Source organism: Penicillium chermesinum (assembly GCF_028974085.1).
Source record: "Penicillium chermesinum strain IBT 19713 chromosome Unknown utg000007l:1.0-2695246.0:1.0-2697696.0, whole genome shotgun sequence".
Taxonomy (NCBI): domain Eukaryota; kingdom Fungi; phylum Ascomycota; class Eurotiomycetes; order Eurotiales; family Aspergillaceae; genus Penicillium; species Penicillium chermesinum.
The window spans coordinates 2,167,304-2,185,437 of record NW_026695317.1 but is presented as its reverse complement, the minus strand read 5'-3'; the positions used below and the strand labels follow the sequence as shown (position 1 = coordinate 2,185,437).

General features: G+C 51.2%; 8 protein-coding genes across 8 annotated transcripts; 4 read left to right on the top strand and 4 right to left on the bottom strand.

The window, feature by feature from the left end:
• Positions 1 to 68: 68 nt before the first annotated feature.
• On the top strand, positions 69 to 1,581 carry sld2 (the record flags this gene model as incomplete). Its single annotated transcript, XM_058478861.1, has 2 exons — positions 69 to 207; positions 266 to 1,581. 2 exons carry the CDS (start codon positions 69 to 71, stop codon positions 1,579 to 1,581), a joined length of 1,455 nt encoding a protein of 484 aa, XP_058327191.1.
• Positions 1,582 to 1,937: 356 nt separating this feature from the next.
• N7468_009564 (RING finger domain protein) lies at positions 1,938 to 3,076 on the bottom strand (the record flags this gene model as incomplete). Its single annotated transcript, XM_058478860.1, has 3 exons — positions 1,938 to 2,446; positions 2,469 to 2,825; positions 2,875 to 3,076. 3 exons carry the CDS (start codon positions 3,074 to 3,076, stop codon positions 1,938 to 1,940), a joined length of 1,068 nt encoding a protein of 355 aa, XP_058327190.1.
• A 297-nt stretch (positions 3,077 to 3,373) lies between these two features.
• N7468_009563 (rRNA 2'-O-methyltransferase fibrillarin-like protein) lies at positions 3,374 to 5,277 on the top strand (the record flags this gene model as incomplete). The annotated part of the gene is made up of 5 exons (XM_058478859.1): positions 3,374 to 3,512; positions 3,581 to 3,628; positions 3,683 to 3,867; positions 3,926 to 4,194; positions 4,254 to 5,277. 5 exons carry the CDS (start codon positions 3,374 to 3,376, stop codon positions 5,275 to 5,277), a joined length of 1,665 nt encoding a protein of 554 aa, XP_058327189.1.
• Positions 5,278 to 6,749: 1,472 nt separating this feature from the next.
• Positions 6,750 to 7,726, bottom strand: N7468_009562 (Fig1 domain-containing protein; the record flags this gene model as incomplete). The annotated part of the gene is made up of 4 exons (XM_058478858.1): positions 6,750 to 7,128; positions 7,182 to 7,509; positions 7,573 to 7,641; positions 7,696 to 7,726. 4 exons carry the CDS (start codon positions 7,724 to 7,726, stop codon positions 6,750 to 6,752), a joined length of 807 nt encoding a protein of 268 aa, XP_058327188.1.
• A 1,880-nt stretch (positions 7,727 to 9,606) lies between these two features.
• N7468_009561 (putative exonuclease) lies at positions 9,607 to 11,873 on the bottom strand (the record flags this gene model as incomplete). The annotated part of the gene is made up of 3 exons (XM_058478857.1): positions 9,607 to 11,605; positions 11,658 to 11,805; positions 11,861 to 11,873. 3 exons carry the CDS (start codon positions 11,871 to 11,873, stop codon positions 9,607 to 9,609), a joined length of 2,160 nt encoding a protein of 719 aa, XP_058327187.1.
• A 344-nt stretch (positions 11,874 to 12,217) lies between these two features.
• On the top strand, positions 12,218 to 12,858 carry N7468_009560 (translation machinery-associated protein 16; the record flags this gene model as incomplete). Its single annotated transcript, XM_058478856.1, has 3 exons — positions 12,218 to 12,386; positions 12,440 to 12,524; positions 12,576 to 12,858. The coding sequence occupies 3 exons, from the start codon at positions 12,218 to 12,220 to the stop codon at positions 12,856 to 12,858; spliced, it is 537 nt and encodes a 178-aa protein (XP_058327186.1).
• Positions 12,859 to 13,316: 458 nt separating this feature from the next.
• Positions 13,317 to 14,416, top strand: N7468_009559 (MAM33 family protein; the record flags this gene model as incomplete). The annotated part of the gene is made up of 4 exons (XM_058478855.1): positions 13,317 to 13,497; positions 13,622 to 13,802; positions 13,867 to 14,333; positions 14,391 to 14,416. 4 exons carry the CDS (start codon positions 13,317 to 13,319, stop codon positions 14,414 to 14,416), a joined length of 855 nt encoding a protein of 284 aa, XP_058327185.1.
• Positions 14,417 to 14,801: 385 nt separating this feature from the next.
• On the bottom strand, positions 14,802 to 17,770 carry N7468_009558 (DNA primase subunit PRI1; the record flags this gene model as incomplete). The annotated part of the gene is made up of 5 exons (XM_058478854.1): positions 14,802 to 15,936; positions 15,997 to 16,194; positions 16,259 to 16,577; positions 16,639 to 17,029; positions 17,657 to 17,770. 5 exons carry the CDS (start codon positions 17,768 to 17,770, stop codon positions 14,802 to 14,804), a joined length of 2,157 nt encoding a protein of 718 aa, XP_058327184.1.
• Positions 17,771 to 18,134: the final 364 nt, after the last annotated feature.

Below are 18,134 nucleotides of genomic sequence, written 5' to 3'. Positions count from 1 at the left end.
CGACACGTTAATCGTTAATTGATCGCGGCGATCTTCTGCTCTCCTTCACCAGCCGTATCCTGGCCACCATGGACCACCAAAACTCGAGTGAGGCCGCTGCCCAGGCTGTCGCTCTTCGAGGCGAACTCAAGGTTTGGGAGAAACAATTTCTCTCAGATCACCAGAGGAAAGCAGGGCGTGACGACATCAAACAGAATCGCGATATCGGTAAGTTCGAATGTGCGACCTCGATCCGCGGGGAGCAAACGGCCTAACACACTTCCAGCCGCCAAATACAAAGAATATGGTCGACTTAAGAACCTTGAGGCTGCCCTCATGCGCCGTGAAAAACGTGCTCAAGATCCCGAAGCCAATTCCAAGAAACGGAAACATACGTCCTCGAATGGCCCTGACTCGAATGGACCTGACCGCGAGGGAGCAACGCCTCGCAAATCGGCCAAAGGCATCTTCGCAACCCCTTCGAATCCTCGCACCAAGCTCCAACCCTGGGACGTAGACCCTTATGACTCACCGTCTACATTCCGTCGCCTATTCAGCCCCAGTACACATCGCCAAAACCTGCCCGCGCCATCGCCTCTGAAGGCCGCAATCGGCCCTACACCCCAACGCGATGGAAAGGCCTTCGGATTATTCGATATGCTCTCCGAATCAGGCGGAAGCGCCCCGACGCCATCAGCGAAAAAACAAGGCGAAACCCTAGCGGCAGGATTCCGAACGCCCTCCAAGCCCAAGACCAAAATCATAACAGCTATCCCCGAAGAAGAGGAAGAAGAAGTATCCTCCAAGCTATCCAGAACCCCCGCATCCTCCACAAAACAATTTTATCTAGCAAATTTGTTTGCAACACCGACAACCATGCGCTACGCCGCCATGGTAGAGGCCGAAGACGAGAAAGAGACTCAAGTGATCCTGCCCACACAAACTGCCCCCGACGAAACACAACGCTCAAATCCGTCTGGAACGCCGTCATTCCTCCGACGCTCCAATTCTGGCCGGTATCCGCCTCCAGGAACTGAAGGATCAGCACTAAGCCCTATCGCTTCCCGCAAGCCTCGACAATTTGCTGGGCGAGGGCTTTCGCATCTGGTGCAGGGTCTGCGAGAGATGGAAGAGGAGAAAATGGAAGCTGATCTGGATATGCTGCGGGAGATTGAAGCGGAGCAGGAGGCAGCCAACTTCCAGGTTCCAGAAAGCCAGTCTTTTGAGCATGGCAAGCCATATAAGAAGAAGGGGCAGAAGCGGACTACTCGGAGGGTTATCATGCGGCCGGTGTTGACAAAGCCGAAGCCAGCAGAGCCTGCTGCTCCTGTTGTCGATGACTCGAGCGATGATGAATTGGCCGCTGTTCCCGAGACCCAAGTTCAGGAAGTACCACCTGAGGTCGAAGAAGAGGGAAAGCCGCTGAAGAAGATAGCGATGATGTTGCGTCTCTGCATACCATCTCAGGGGCCGGGTCAGACGCGGAGACGGAACCTGGTTCAGAAATCGATGACGATCCGGAGTATGACGAAGAACCAAGGCCTGCTCGATCCAAGAGTTTCTCTGAACGAATTAAGGAAGCCGTCGGGATGTCAAAGCTGAAGCCGAAGGAGACGCCCGCTCCTAAGGCTGAACCCGTTCCTGTAAAGGAGGAGAAGCAGCCTCGACCCAAGAAGTACAACCCACAGGCCCATGCAAACTATCGGTCGCTTAAGATCCATCATAAAAGAGGCTCTGGGGGTGGGCGGTTCCGTCGAAGATAAGGCTCAGTTGAGCTCACGAATTCAACGATTGCATTGGAATTGGGCATTAGCATTTTTTTTTCTTTTGGGAAGTGGTGCATCACATCGACTAGCTATATGGGTTTCAGTTGAGCGGATGATTTGTTTACCATTTTCAATCCACAACATTATGCATTTTCGTCTAAGCTGGTAGTCCTCATGAATACCTTGATATCATTAATCTGGAATGTAACGATCTAACAAATTCCGAGGCATTCCAGAATGGCGGTTAGAACGCCCCCCTCGTGACCTTCGCGAGCCACTCTGGCCGCGACCAGGCCTTGAAACACGGTCAAAAAGACTCCTATCAGGCTCCTGTCGCGCAGGTGATGCGCTTCGAGCACGGGACGGGGAGGATCGGCAACCACGACCGTCTTCGTTATAGTTACGGAGTCTCCTATGGGTCTCCGGATATTGGACGTGGCGGTCCCAATTCTCTAGCGACGTATAAGGGCTCCTTAGCCAGGCGAGCAGCTCATGCAGGAATAACCGAGCATTATCGCGGCCTATAAAGTCCCGTAGCAGCTCCTCTGCCTGTCCCGCACTGCCCTTGATGTCGACTGTGCGCAAAATAGCAATAATATACTCGAGCAGGAACTCGGCATTGTTAGCCCTGCGGTCTTCGAGTCGCTGATGGCCCGGGCGAGGCACGCGGTCTCGATCTCGTGGCTGCTCTGCCTCCATCTCTGGAGCCAAGAAACTAAAAACTTGTAGCTCCCCAACGGATCCACTTCCGAGCCCTGGAGGCGAGGGTTTCGTCTCTATTGAACTGTTGTGGAGTCACTTCGCTGTATTGTGAAAGGCGGTTTGTTCCGACGCGGAGGGAGTACAATTGGTTGCGATAGACATTCCGGCGCACTGACAACGGATCCTCCTGTGGAGGCTGGTGCTCTCGAGTATGAAGATGCGGCCGTCGGCCTCGTTCTCGTGGACGTCCAGGGAATGCTCCATGTCTTGGATCGGAGCCTCGCGCTGGTTTCTCGGTTTGTTCGAGGGGGATTTGGTATGTTTTCCGGCCGCTCGGAGCTTGCAGGTCATATTGAACTTCAGTAAGCAGAGTCTTACCTACTTAATATTAGCGGTGTCATTTGCTTCATTGGAATTTCATTCTTACATAAAGGGCAGCTTGGCTGCTGCTCGAGCCAGCTGACTAGACACAAGTAGTCAAAGTTGGCATGGTTGCATGGCTTTGCAATGCTTGGTTCCGTAATGGTCTCCAAGCAGATCACACAGGGATCTCCTTCCGCTTCTTCATGGGCTACCTCTTGTAGAGTCTTTTGGAGGATTTCTTGCTGCAAATCCCCATTCTCCGCCATCAAGGAGCTTCATAGCAGCAGTGATCTTCGAAGAAGTTCGGATTCACTGCGGGATGACATCGGGGATGAGTCACCGCCTTGATCGGGGCGGCAAAAAAGCGGCAAAAATACTGCCGTCTGCATTGACGTCGAAGGCCTTTCGATACTACAGGGTTTTTGGCTTTCTCGCGTCGCAGCTTCCCAATTTGACCTATCTCATTTGTACACACGCGCCTTCCTGAATTAGCAGGAATGCAATGACTTCGCCCCCACCACCCTTCCATCTGCCTCCATCTTCGTCCCTCTCTCATCTTTGACATGATGCGCTCTGCCAAAGCTGTTGTATCTGAGCGTGGTCCGCCAGGCCACGGTACTTCCAGTGCCGTGGAACCCCAGCAACCACAACACACAGTGACTATGTTGAAGAGATGGTCGGTCGCGAACAAGGAGCTGCCAGGTACGAAAACACCGCGGCGCTACATAGGATGAACGTGAACGTGGACTAACCATTCTTACTCATTACAGCTGTTTCCCAGATCAAATCGATCCATGTATATGACTTTGATAATACACGTGAGCTCCCCGTTTGTGGTTTGTGCAGAACAACCATGCTGACTTGTGTGCCAGTTTTCCTGACCCCTCTTCCCAATCCGCAACTGTGGCAGTCAAATGTAATTGGCCAGCTCCAATCGCAAGACTTCTTCACTCAACGGAAGGGATGGTGGCATGACCCAGAAATGCTTGAAGCGACTGGGAAAGGCATTGAAGAGGAAGAGCCACTGGGCTGGCCCGGATGGTGGAACGAGCAAATTGTAAGACAGCTCGCTCGCGTTGGTTATTTGTACCAGACCCGGACTAATCATGAATTAGGTCAGCCTGGTTCAGATGAGTATGGATCAAAAGGATGTGCTCACAGTCTTGCTCACCGGCCGAGGCGAAGTTGCCTTCTCAGACCTGATCAAGCGTATTGTGGCGAGTCGGAGGCTCGAGTTTGATCTCATTGCCCTCAAGCCCGAGGTTGGCCCCAATGCTCAGCGATTTCCATCGACTATGGGTTTCAAACAGGCATTTTTCACGGATCTTCTTCTAACCTACAAAGAAGCCCAAGACATCCGCGTTTACGAAGATCGTCTCCACCAGTAAGTACATCTTGGTTCATATTTCTCACAAAAGGGCGTGGTACTAACTTTTCCTGCAGTGCCAAGGCGTTCCGTCAGTTTTTCGAGGAGATGAACAAGCGCTTTCTATCGCGCGATATTCCACTCAATCGTAACGTGATCAATGCGGAAGTTATTGAGGTATTCGAGGGTGTTACTTATCTCGACCCCGTGATTGAAGTGGCGCAAGTGCAGCGTATGATCAATGTGCACAACACCGCCAGCCAAAACGCGTCTCTAGGTAGATCTTCATTCTTACGTATCCGCAAGACAACCATCTACACTGGGTACCTTGTCGCGAAAGAGGATTCTGCACGACTGATTGAGCATGTCCTCGCTCCGATCATCCCAAGCGGCCTCGCCGAATCAAACGACCTCAGGTATATGGCGAATAACATCTTGATTGTTCCTCGCCCAGCTTCCCAGTCGGTTTTGGCAAAAGCCGGGGGCATGGGCAAAAAAGTGACATGGAAGGTCACTGGCACGGCAGCCTATGAAAATCGTGTTTTCGCAGCTCGCGTTGAGCCTGTCCCCAGCACCGAACAGTACTTTTCAGAGAACGACCCACCTCTCATTGTTTTGGCTGCTCGCAAGGGTGCTCGTCCAGTTGAAGCATCCAATATAAAGAATTGGCAGCCGTCCCCACCCGACAACCCTGTGACCTTCAACACCGAAGTTGGCGAGAAAGCGACTCTTCGAATTGAGGCCGACACACCTGCTCAAGATCGCTCCAAGCATAATCCCAACAAGAGGCGTTTCCAGCCAGACGATGACGGCCTCCGCCCTCAGACGCAAGGCCAAGGATCCCACTCTAGCCAGCGGCCAGGCGGTCAATTTGACGCAGCACCTCGCCGTGGAGGCAATAACAACCGGGGCCGCGGTAACTTTGGTAACGTGCGAGGCCGGGGGGCTCGCGGTGGACGTGGTCAGGGCGGGCGTGGCGGTCGCGGGCGTGGAGGGCATGGCCAGGGGCCTGGTAACCATTACCGTTCTCTTGACGATGCGAGCAATTTTGAGGGTACTAACGATAACAGCAACCAAGCAGTTGGGTATATGGATTACTAAATGCCATGGCAGGAGATGGGGCAGGCACAAGCCACTTACGCTAGAGTAAAGGGCTGGCGCTGAACGTGGATATGACGCCCGTTCGGTCTCATCTTGACTTGCGTGCCATATTGAGAGAAGTAGCGTTTCCCTCGGTAACTGTTTTGTTTCTCTGTTTCGCGTGCATGGGACGGCGTAAGCCTGGCATGGCGGGTGTTCGGCAGAGCTTTTGCTCTTGCATCACGATAGCTACACGATAAATGATACCAAGTAATCTCTGTTCAAGCTCACGTAGCTCTTGAATGACTCCAAAGTGGAATCGCCTATTTCACGTAGGTCTCGTGGTCGCTGCAGCTGGAGGGGTACAGCAAGTGAGTTGGTGGGGCATAGTATGCCAGTGTCTAATAGACGCCTTTGACAGGAGTTCATAGCCATTCTTGAGGCTAATTCTTATCTGGGGGCTCGAAAACCCTGGCCAGCGAAACGCTGTCCCAAAATGAGCACCTAGATCCAGCTGAGTCGTTCGGACTGGCCGTCAATTGGGTAGTGGTGGGCTGTGAAGTATCCTAGCTTGGTATTCCAGATTGTGTCGCCAAAGAGTTGCTGCCAGAGTTCATGGGCGAAGGCCGCGAGTCGCTTCAAATGTTGGACGGCCTAAAAGTCAAGCTATACTGCTCCTATGTTGTGTTATACAGCGGCACGAGTATACGTTAAGTTGAGACCTGCGACTACTGAGATTATCCGAATTATGAAGAAGATAGTAGGGGCACATTGCCTATGGTATGGAATTTGTGGGGAGAGGGCCAAGGTCTAACTAGCGCAGCTTACTACACAAAGTGACTGCCCAGCCTGAGCCGATACTGTAAGTGCAATATCGCAAAAGTCTAGAACACTCTACACTAGGCGGCAGTTAGTATGTTCGTACTTCAAAGTTGAAAGTGATGAAGATTGCCAGTTACATTGAAATCAGGGTTCTAGTCTACTTGGGGTTCCCAGGTAATGAATGTGTGGCAGAGACGACTCAAATAGTGTCATTAAAGCATCAATCAAGGTTTTGGTACATGATAATAAAGAGCTTGCAAGGGGGGGGAAATGCCGTAACGCCCTTTGTACAGAAGTATTTGATGACATTCATTCTAGATTGTGTCAAAGAGGAGTATTCTGGTACAACAGAATAGCCAGTCGAGTGTTCCCAGTCATGACGGCCTCGTAGCTGAGACGGAAGTACCTGGTGAACAATGAAGAGAGGATTCCCGTCCTCTGATATGTTCCGTGTCCTATTTGTCCAATCCAATTCCATGGGATCCCAGTCCCGCTGCATTGTCCATTGTCCATTCCATCAAGCATCGGCCCTGTGCCGTGCCTATTTATTATTCGTGTCCCATTTCGTGTGTCGTGTCGCTGTGGGGTATGTCGGGGAGTCGTGTCGAGTAAAGTATGTGTGGCGTAAATTCAATAAACAAGGAAAACAGAAATCAAGGGCGTCATTCAGATCATTCGTCGTCCGTCAACTTGCGAATCAAGCTGATACTGAGTATCATGACAAGAAGACCGATTGTCACGACAACCAATAAAACGAATCCGAACCAACCCAGCACCATGGCCGAGGTTCCGACGCCGCTCTTGACGCTGCCGTTCCCCATATCCTGGGCGATGGTACTAGCGGCAACGGATGCTGTATGTTGCCATAACACAGATACGAGGACAAACACGGATGACACGAAGATGAGTGCCAGGGCTGCTTGAGAGACAGGCCGTGAAGGAAAGGGTTTCACTTCGACGTCGGATCCTGACTCATCGCGCTCTTCATGCCAACCGGGAAAGGTGGCGAGAAGGATGAAGCAGAAGAAGGCAAGGACGACCGCAACAATTCTAAATGGTGCATTAGTATCACTGTAGTTTGGTGGGATTGCGGGTCAACGTACAAGAGGTACGGGAAAACAACTGCGTCTTTGAAAGTCGAGGCGACCCAGATCAAGTTGAGGGGATCTTGATCAACATTGACGACTTCCGCCAGAGCTGTAGCATTGGCGTTGCAAATGAAGGCACCATGGTCAGGCTGAGCACAGATACCGAAGTATCCAACTCGAACTTCCAGTTCGGCGCCATGTACGATATTGGCAATGGGTGTGACGACACCAGGATCCACCTGAGCAAAATCGAAGGTCGGCTTGTAGCTTTCATAGTAAAGCGATATTAAGAAGATGTCAGGGATTTGTGGCGACGATGATGAACATCCAGCCAAGAGGAGAGCTGTCAACAGTTAGATCCGTGGTCAAACGTGAGCGCCGAACCGTGGAATGCTCGGATACTTACATAGTAGAATGATAGCCACGGCAATGATAACCATCAACACGTGGTGGTACCCGATCATCGGAATGAAGCCTGGATACTGGTCAGCATGTGTTGGTCTCCTGGTAGCATACCGCGATTACTCACGAGCCCATCCTGCAGCGAAATTGACCGCCATTGCGACCAAGGATGGCCGGCAACTGGCCCAACTACTTCAGATCAAGCGACTCACTCCTCGGGTCCCCGAGAAGGAGTATTGCAGAACAAAGGCACACTCAGAGCTCTGTTGCGGCTTAGTCGAACGTGGATTGCCTTTGATCGGCCGACGTCAAGATAGATGTGGAATGTGGAGGAGGAATGTGAGGTGAAAGTGCGAGAGGAGATCGGTATCGAGAAACAAACGAGCCGTTCGAAGTCGAGCAAATACCCAACCCAATTGAAGAAGGTTTGGGAGAGCTTTCGGTCCAAATCGCACCTGAGATAAAAGATTCGATACAGGTCAGAACCACGACGCTGTAAGGTAAAAGTTGTGAAAGAGAGGAATGTGTAGAAGGAATGGAAGGGGAGAAAGATCGTAGCTGGTAGTAGACCCCCTGTTAGGCTTGCAATCTGGCACACTTGGAGACCATCAATGGAGGCTGGGGATGGAGACTGTAGTATAGGAATCTAGGAGGCTGGGCCAACAGGCTTTGTTTACAGCGTCGCTTCCCCGGTAACCACAGGCGACCGCTTACCACACACGGGATGTTCTGCCGTGGATCTGCCCGACCGCCCCGTATTTTATGCGTTATGATTGGTCTGGTCTGATCAGGTACCGCCTGCCCCACCGCGCGCTAATCCTCTCCAGCCTCCAGCATTTGGCGATCACGATGAGATGGAAAGACTACGGGAAGGCTTTTAGACCCTGAAACGTGATTCCGCTAATTACAATTGGTAGAGCGGGGCTAAGGCCAATGTGGGTCCACGAACAACACACCTTCGCACCCTTTCAAGTCCCTTTATTTCCACCATGGGTTTCTCAAAGCCTTTTACGACTTTGCCGATCAACACGACCGTCAGCTTCCTTCTGGGTGAGGCTTTCCAGCGGGTATCCTCAGAAAGTTTGAAGCAGAAACTGAACGTCGACATTATCAAAGAAATGCGAGCCGGAGATCTTTTGCCGAATATGCATCCAGCCATCATGTTCCGCCTTTGCCATCGAGGGGCATGCCCTAGGAGGTAGGGGTTATTTGAAGACCTTCAATTTAATATTAAATCTTTCAGTTTGAATCCAGATACCGACCTTCTAATAGATCGATAGCCCCCAAATCTGGGTGAAGCTACTTGAGTGGAATCTCCGCCAATAATTGACTAGCACAATCTAGTTCGTCTATCACACTGGTAAGTCCGTATCTAGTTCCCAATATAAGTACATCCAGAAGGTGTTCCCTGCCTTTGGGATGGAATTGTCGACCCAAGCCTTTGATAAATAGGTACCTCATCTACCAGAGAAAGGATTGAGCTTTTCGTCTCTATTGAAGAGGACCACTATTGTGAAACTTTATCGAAGACTATCGTCTGATCTGGGAAACTAGTATTATCTTAATCTAGCATTTTCCTACAATCCCGAAACTCATCAAGGAGTAAGAACAAGTCTTGATGACTTTTGCTGCAACAACGTATAAAAGAATGGACTGAACGCCTGTCAAGACATTGAAGAGATTATTAGACTGGAAGGGGAAACGACTATGAAATGGGGGTCTAGGAGGTCAGTGACAGCTGTCTTACAAATGGCTTCACTATGTATTACGTGCAGAGAACTCTGAAGATGGACCTTTGTACTGCGAAGGCAACGTATTCATAGTAAAGCGCTAACAAGTTCCAGATCCCCCCCTAAAGAGAAATGCATACCCAACCAAAAACAATACAGTAATCCTAACACCTGGTCCACATGGCCGGGAAAACCTTCGAAATACCTGTACTCCATGCCCAGTCCTGATGTGCACGCCTAACGTCGACATCCTTGACTCCCATACTCAGAACCACAATGCATATAGCCGCAGCATCGTATCGATGCATTTATTTGGCGGCAAACGAGAAACGCTTCAAATCCAGAGATGAACTTTGTCCAAAGCTAGTAACTACTTCATCTTCGTCACTGCTGTTCGGCACCATATAGTCTTCGCTGCCCAGTGGTGTATTTGCTTCGGTAGTAATAAAGGACTCATCAGATTGTGATTCGGAAGAATCTGTATGGCGAAGGCTTGCAGGAAAATTGATGGAACGAGACCGTGTAAGCGCATGATGCTTCAGCTGTTGCATCGGAGTCAAGCGCTGCCGTGGGGGTAAGCTGGTTTGTGTTGTCATGCGTGGAGTTCGGGGAGATGGAAGGGGGTTCCGGCGAGCTTGCATCACGGGGATTCTAGTAGCAGGAGCACGGGGGGTGGGAGAAGCAGCTTTGGATCCTGCTTGAAAAGAAAACTTTGAAGCGATGCTCGAGTTCTGCCGCTGGACATGATAATCAAGAACCTTGTTGAAATTTGACTCGTCGGATGGATCAGTATCCTTGGCAGACTCTTCCTGAGGAGCTTCTTTGGCGGGGGGGTTCGGCTCTGCACTCCCAGGTTCAGCTCTCACGTCATATTCTTCCGCAACCCCAGGTTCTCCTTTCTCCGTTGGGTTTGGGATTTGGGAGAATATGTCCTCTGCCACTTCATCAGAGAAGACATCCAGGGTAGACTTGCGAGGCTTCTTAGTTCGAGACAGCTTCTGTCCGCTAGGGCTGGCCTGTTCACCAGAGGCAAAGAAGCGACTCTGGACAGTGGGGCATGCAGGGAGCAGCGAGTCTTCGGTCTCAGAGCACAGCCTCTGTCTCTTGGTTGAGGGCAGAGTTGGCGCTCTGGTACTCTGGGCCAAGAAGGAGGACCGTTCCACGCTGCGAACCATGGGACTGAGCCCTTGGGCTGAGAACGCGCGCAGTGGGGTTGCCCTCGTGGAGTTAGAGCGTAAGGGCGCCGAGTTGGCTTGCCAAGAATTGTTCGCATTCCGCTCGAGGAGGCGTTGCTGGCTCGGGGAGGGAGTCAAGCTGTTCGGATCCAGCTCGGCGAGCGGCATTCGCTTCGGGGTAAAGAACGAATTGATTGGCTTGCTGGGTTTCAGCTCTGAAGAAGAACCCAGGGTCTGGCGGCGACTAATGCCCAGGGGCAATTTACCTGCGGTCAATGGTTCCAGGTCAATCTTCTCCTTGGTAGTCGGATCAAGCTCTCCAGACGCGACCCCTGCGGCGATCTCCACATCCACATGCTCTCCGATGTATGGCATTTCCGCAGGATCCACCCCATCTTCGAGGGTGTTGAAGTTCACAAGCTTCTTGTCGTTGGGGCAGAACACCCACTGGTAAAGGAAAGTGTTCTCTGCTTGTTTGAAGTTCTTCAGATAGTCAGCTGGCACCTTATACTGTCCATCAAACTGAAGCATACGCAATGCCCTCTCCACGTTCTTGTGCTTGCGGATGCTCCTGTACGCCGTCTTCAATCCCATCTTTGGGATATTGGCCAGATAGTCACAGCCACTCAGAATGCACATCTGGCGAAAATCCACATCGCTCCATCCCACAAGGCTCACATCTCGGCAGGCTGTGAAGTCTGCTCGGTTGATCTCAATGCAATCACCATGCTGATCCAATTTTGAAAGCAGACGCTTCGCTCCGAAGACTAACAAATCCGAGTCTTCAGAGATGATACCTTGTACAATTCCATGCTTTTCAAGATACACCATCTGTGGATCGGCCTCGTAGGGTGCCACCACATACTGTACATTTATCTTCTTCAATTCCTCAATCAATTGGCGAGCCATGTAGGGCGTGACGTCGACCGCCTTCTGAAATTCCTGGTAGGCCTCGGCAATTCTGCCCTTGCGTTGCAACTCCAGTCCCAAGGCCTTGCTTTCTTGACGACGCTTGTGGCGGTCCTGCTCGGTAGCAGCTTTGCTGGGGAGATTGTCGCCATCGAATACCATGTAGGGTATGACACCGAAGTAGAGCAGCATGCGGACTCGATGAAGGACATAATCGATGTGCCTATTGTTCTCATTAGTGTTTGAAAACACCCCAATTGTGGGAGCAAACTGACTTTCTGGTCGGCCGATCTAGGACCAGGTCCACGGAGCAGGCCACGGTACCGCGGTGGAGCCATCCGTAGGCGTCCACTGCTAGGGTCTGGCCAGCGAACGATTTAAGATGGCATGGCTTCTGGATCGATTTCAGGAGACCGTGAAGTCCTGGGATGATGTTAACAAGCCGACCATTTCTCATACAGGTTTCCATCCAAAGTACCTTTAATACCCATGGTACCGAAGTCGAGGCACAAGCGGGGGGCTTGTGTTTACTCGAGGAGCAGTAACATGCAAGTTGGGAGGGTTTGAAGACTCCAACGCGTACCAAACAAGCGACCGATAAGTATGAAGGATCAGCGAGGAATCACCAAGTAAATACCAGCATGGCTGGTGGAATGTTTGTTCTGGTTTGCTCTTGACGCGCCGACGCGAGGGTGATATGGGGAAGGCGGTACGGTACTCCTTCTCGAGTCACCGCTCTTTAGTGCCGGCGCCAAAAAGAAAATAAAAATTAAAAAATTAAGTTATCGTCGACTGATAGCGCCCTCCCCCCAACAATCACCACGCAAATACAATTATGCCCGTCGCGTTACATAAGGTGCAAAAGCACATTTCCAAGAAGAGAGGCGCTGCCGATGCGCTCCACGAGAACAGCCGTGATGCTCGACGTTTACGTCGAGCGGGGCATCGCGATGATCGTCTGTCCCGCCATGCTTCCATGACTTTAAAGGCCCGCCAACCATACAGTGAGCGAAGAAGATATCATCAGACGAAACCCACATGCTAATATGGCAAATAGCTGATCGGATTGAGTTCTTCCATGATGCCGTTCAATCAATTGACCAACCCTTGACCGATGCCGACTTGACTGAATTGGTTACGAGGTGAGCTCAACAGGGCGGGCTTGACCTGACAACCAGCTAATATCGCCGTAGATTCATCAACCGAGACACAGAAGAGCTTACCCAACTCCAACAAGAACGGCGAAAAGGCCGACCTCCCACTCGACGGGAGGAAGCATTGAAGCAACGATTACAGACGGAGGAGAAAGAATTCAAAACGGGCTTCTGGATGCCAGATCTCACGGAAGAGGATGTACTTTTTGCTTTAAAGCGATGGAATGGCCAGTGGTCAGGTCTTAGTACCCTGAAATTCCTCCGGTTGTTCCAGGGGGGAAACAAGCAAGCCTCGAGCTTCCCACCGAAGGGTGCGTCATGAGTTCGCTTGCATATGGTTTAGTTTATGTCTTATAGACGATCGGCGTTTTGGGATACTCCTTCGATCAATGATTGCTCACATTCAGCATATTGAAAGTCAAATCAAAACGTTAATATGCATTCTTCCCATGGGACATTACTTGTACCGGCCAGTCCACAATTCGGATATATGTAGATCGAGAAGCACCTGGGTGTCCGTCAATCGACGGGTATAGATAGACTTCAAGCTTTATGAAGCCAATAATGATAAATGCATCGTATGACTCAAGACTCAATAGGCTGACTCCCAATAACCCCCCTCGATGCAGCTGATCATGGCTGTTTGGCAGAGCGGAAAAGTTGATTGGGTGGAGCCATAAAGCGACCCGCCCGGGCTAACATCATCAGTTTTAGCTTCCGCGCGACTTCGCTTCATTTTCAACCGTCCCAAATTCCAGGATTCCATCCATCACAATCACAATGATCTCCCTCCGTGCTTTCTCGCGCTCTGTGCCACGGCTGTCTCAGTCCATCGCCCGCGCTTCGCTGCGCCCGGCCACCTTCACCAAGCCTGCTCTTGCCCAGCCCTGGAAGCAGGCCTCCAAGCCCGCCTACGCTGCTTTTTCCACCTCAAGTGTCTTCCGGGAGCCCGCCGCTGAAGGTAAGTTGAATCCGGAGTCCGATTGCTATCAAAAATTGATCGACGGGTTTCCTACGGTCACTATGCCTTCTCCCAAGCAAAAACAAATGGGCTAATCTTTTTACTTTTTTTTGCTTCTCTCTAGGTGACATCGAGCTGATTGCCAAGCTTGAGGAGGAGGTCAAGCACGAGAAGGCCTCTGGTGTCGAGGATGCACGCGAACAGAAGGCCAGTATTGACTACACCCTACAGGCCGGCGAATGGCAGGCCAAGGACGTCGAGGGTGAGCAGGAAGTTGTCCTGACCAAGAAGTTCGGCAACGAGAAGTATGAAACACCTATTATTCCGTCACCTCTCACATGCTAACTGCTCCTGTCTTTCTCTCTATAGTATCCGGGTCACTTTCACTGTCGCCGATATCAACAACCTCTCCGAGGACCCCTTGGACCAGCTCCCCGACGAGGCTCTGGGCGATGAGGGTTTCGAGAGCCAGCAGCGTGAGGGTGAGGGCGAGGACGAGGTTCTCCCTCCCACCTTCCCTGCCCGCCTCAGCATTGCCATCGAGAAGCCCGACAACGGCGCTCTTCTAATCCAGGCTGTTATCCAGGATGGTGACCTCCAGATCGAGGAGATCTCCCACTTCAAGGACGCCGCTATCGCTAATGCCCAGACCGCCGAGAAGGACTGGACCCGCCAGAGCCTCTACGCCGGACCTCCCGCTGAGAACCTTGACCCCGAGCTTTTGGCATTCTGGGGTCGCTACCTCGAGGAGCGTGGCTTGAATGTCGAGTTCCAGAACATGGTCACCGACTACATCTCTTACAAGGAGCAGAATGAATACGTTCGGTGGTTGGAGAGTAGGTTTTACCTTCGCACAGTGAAAAGAAGTTCTCATTGCTAACCTACTTTTCTAGACGTCCGCAAGTTTGTTGCTGCTTAAGTGTTCCCAAATGACACCCTTTCCTCCTCAATTCTCCCACCTGTTATAATAACGATCAGGCCAGCAGTTGTTACTGTCTTGCTCCTGAGACCAATGTGTACCAATACCTTCCTATTCAATATATAACTTCCACTCTCAAGTTGGGTAGTCTTTGTCGGCCCTTTTAAGACCCGATTATACTCGTCCTGCCAACTCAGAAGGACGTAAATTTGACCAAATTGGATGAATTGTACTCGGATAAACTATGGAATGGGGATGACCCAAGCACCAGAACGCCTTGAGTGTACCGGCCCTGGCTCTATGACACTTTGGGCTGGAGTACATGGAAATAATGGAACATTAGTCGTAATCTTCAATAAAAAACTTGGACGGCAAGCCAAGAAACTCAGAATTCCATAGGATCAGCCTTGATGGCCGGGCCGGTTTCTTCACGCTCTCTCTTCACAACCCGCTCCTCTTTCAGTAGGTTAGCAATGAAAGAGCGGAAGTGGTCGATGTACGGCTTCAAGCTCGTCTTCTCATAGTCCTGCAGCTTGCGAGTACCCTTGATATCCGACCCGTTGACGGCGCTCCCTTCCATATCAGGAACCTCTGCTTCCGCGGTGCCGGCCGGGTGTTTCGCATCATACGCATCAATTTCAGCGAGCAGATTTGAGACGGTAGGAACAGCAAGGGGGTCAAACTCGTCGGCGTTCTTCGGATCGATTGGAACACATATCCGGCCGGTCTTGGGATGAATGACGAACGGACTCTTCAGCAAGTGAATCATTTTCTTACTGACCTCAGCATCGAGTCGAGGGTAGGTATACTCGAGGACGATGTCTTGCTTCGCGTCACGCAGGGTGCTTGTATTCAATTTGCTGCTCTTGCCCGTTTTGGCGAGCGCATCGATATCGGCCCATTTGTTTGTGCTGGGGCGTCCGGGGGAGGAATCCCATTTCCTCTTCAGAGCTTCGTTCAGGTCCTTATCCGGAAGTAGAGAAAGGAGCCGTTCTGCTTGCGCATCACTTTCGAATGTGTCCTGGTCGGCCAGGGTAGTTTGGGCAAAGTAATTCTTGAGAATATCGAGGCTGCGCGCCACATGTGGATGTAAGGGACGCTTGAGGTTTACCCTCTTACCAGTTTGCGAGCCTCCCTTGAGGACCTCCATGTATCCCATGATCGCTCGGCGTCGCTCATCTGGCAGGTTTCGCGCACGGGGATCGCAGACCCACGCGTGGACACCACGACGACCTGAGTACACCCAGAGAATGTGCTCGAACCCAAAATCTTCCCGTAGCGCGGTATCGACTACTTTAATCGCCATGGTGACGAATGCCCAACACTTGTGGCAGATGTTTGCTTCTTGACAGCACGTTCGAATGTCGTCGTAGTCTGTCATATCAATATCAAAAACCAGTTCCTTGGAGACGGGTTTCATCTGGCCTCCGCGGAGGGTCTTGCGATCACGCGGGTTGGTGCTGTATACCGGGCCGATTTCAAAACGAGATGGGTTCATTTTGAGAATATCCTTTCGGAACCTATCATAGACTAGGTTAATCAATTGCTTCTTTTGTATGCAACGGCATGTAGGGTCTCACAGGTCCGCAGTGGGGTACGACTGGTACCGGAGATACGCATCGTTCTGGAGTGTGAGAGCAAACTCTCGATTTCCGAAATCACGAGTTGGCACAATTCCATGGTTGAGCCATTGGAACAGGTAGCGGAATGGAAAAAGGCGCTGGTAGAATGCAAGCATTATTTCAGTGTCGACTTCCGCCGCTGCAGAATTCTGTGCTCTAATGCAAAAGAGAGTCTCTTGTTAGCGACCCTTATCATGAGCAAGAATAGATTCTGACTCACAATGGAGGCTCAGGAGCAGGCGAGCTCTCCATTTTCACGTCCTGGGCCTCTGAGGCCGGGAATTCCTCGTCGTCGTCACCGTCGAACATATCCTCCAACTTGACTCCATTTCCAGCTGGAGCATCTGGTAACATTTCGTCGTCATTCTGGGCGGCAGACCCAGAAGAGGTTACTGAGTGTGGCATGGTGAGCGGTGGTGAGTTGGTGTCGTCCCAAATCGCGGAGCGTAAATTCATCGACGCGTCGCGGCGCGTCCCGCAACGGAGCGAGTCATGTGACCAGCTCATAGTGACCAATCTTACCGCATTAGGGGGACACTCTGCAATGACCGGTAAAGATTGGATGAGAAATGTTCTATATTCTATCCAGGGATTGAATACTTTGCCTCGGGATGTACTTCTTTAGCCTGCCAAACACATTCGCTTCTTTCCACAATTCCATATCGCCCGCGTTGCTTTTCTTAGGCATTCCCGCTTGTTCGAAGGCAAATGAAGTACCCAGATCCCAGCAGGCTGCATGTGCAATATCTTTCGATTCAAGACAGTCAATAGCATAGCTGCGCAAGAAAGTGCTTCCTCCACCAGTTGGGTCGATGACTTCGTCCGCATGCCCTCCAGTCTTGGCTTCGTGGAACGGCAGAAGCCAGAGAGAAAGCGAGCGAGACTTGACGAGACAACCGTGTTCTCCAGCGTGCACAAGGATCGCACCTCCACCTTTTGGTCCGATCCGCTGTCGAGAAATCTTGATGCAAGTATCTCGATTTGTGTTCGGCTAACATTGGGATCGGGTTGTATACCAAAGAGGCCTGCTAGCTCTATTATGATTTGGCGAGACCATATCGACACAAGCTGCACCTACCAGGCAAGAGCTGAGACTCTCAGGTTTGCATTGACGAGAATTGGGCTCCCAAACCATTAGGGGCCACCCTAAGATGCCACCCCTTTCTCGAAAAGCAAGCACTATCGACGCACATTATTGAATGACTTGTCCCGTTAGCAAGGTGACATAGTGCTTCCAAGATCGACATCCCCTGTAGGTTGCTCTCTTCAACAGCGAGGACCCCAGTAGTATGTTGGAAGACTTTTGCTACATGGAATCGGCATTCATCTAAACGTACAACCATATATTGGTTTGAGTGAATCGGCCTAATCCTTACGGCCAAAGGTAGTATCTTTTTACTCCAATAGGCCACGATGCGATGAATTACCAGAGTCACGATCAATGACCCAGGTGATGCCCTAACTGTTCAGCCAGTCCGCCGCTGCAATCAGGAGGTCATTTCCAATATGGATTGGCCACGCAAGCGTGACTCTGTGGAGGCGGGCGAAACAGGCGGGCTCCGTTGCTACAATGAATCTTCAAAAGTCGGTCTCTTTGTCTCTCTAGTTAATCACAAACCCCATGATCCTGAGCCTCGAGGATATCGCCCAGAAGGCCCTGGGCCGGAAATCGGATCTCGTCCAAGACCAGAAAAGCCAAGGCTTGCGAATGAGATATTGAGGGGGGGTCCATAGGTGGCGTTTTGACTGAAACCCTGAGTCCGAGATAAAAAAAATGGTGGGATTGAAGATTCGAGACGAACATGGAAGTGGAAGTTCCCATTGCGGCGGTTGTGTCTCGTCAAGGCGGTCACTCCAGCCGACATACTCCGGAAATATTTCCCCGGGTCGCACCTTAACTACTTCTACCATGGGGCAATGTCAGTATCCTGGATTGGAAATGATGGTCAACTCGAAATACTCCACTCTATTCTAATTTGCGCCAGTCGTACGTATGAGACTTTTTCAAAGGTCGCCACTTACTACTATTCGAAGTGCTGGTCGCCCCGAATCATGAAGCCCGTCAGCGGGTGCTCTTTCCCAGTTACTAATGTCTA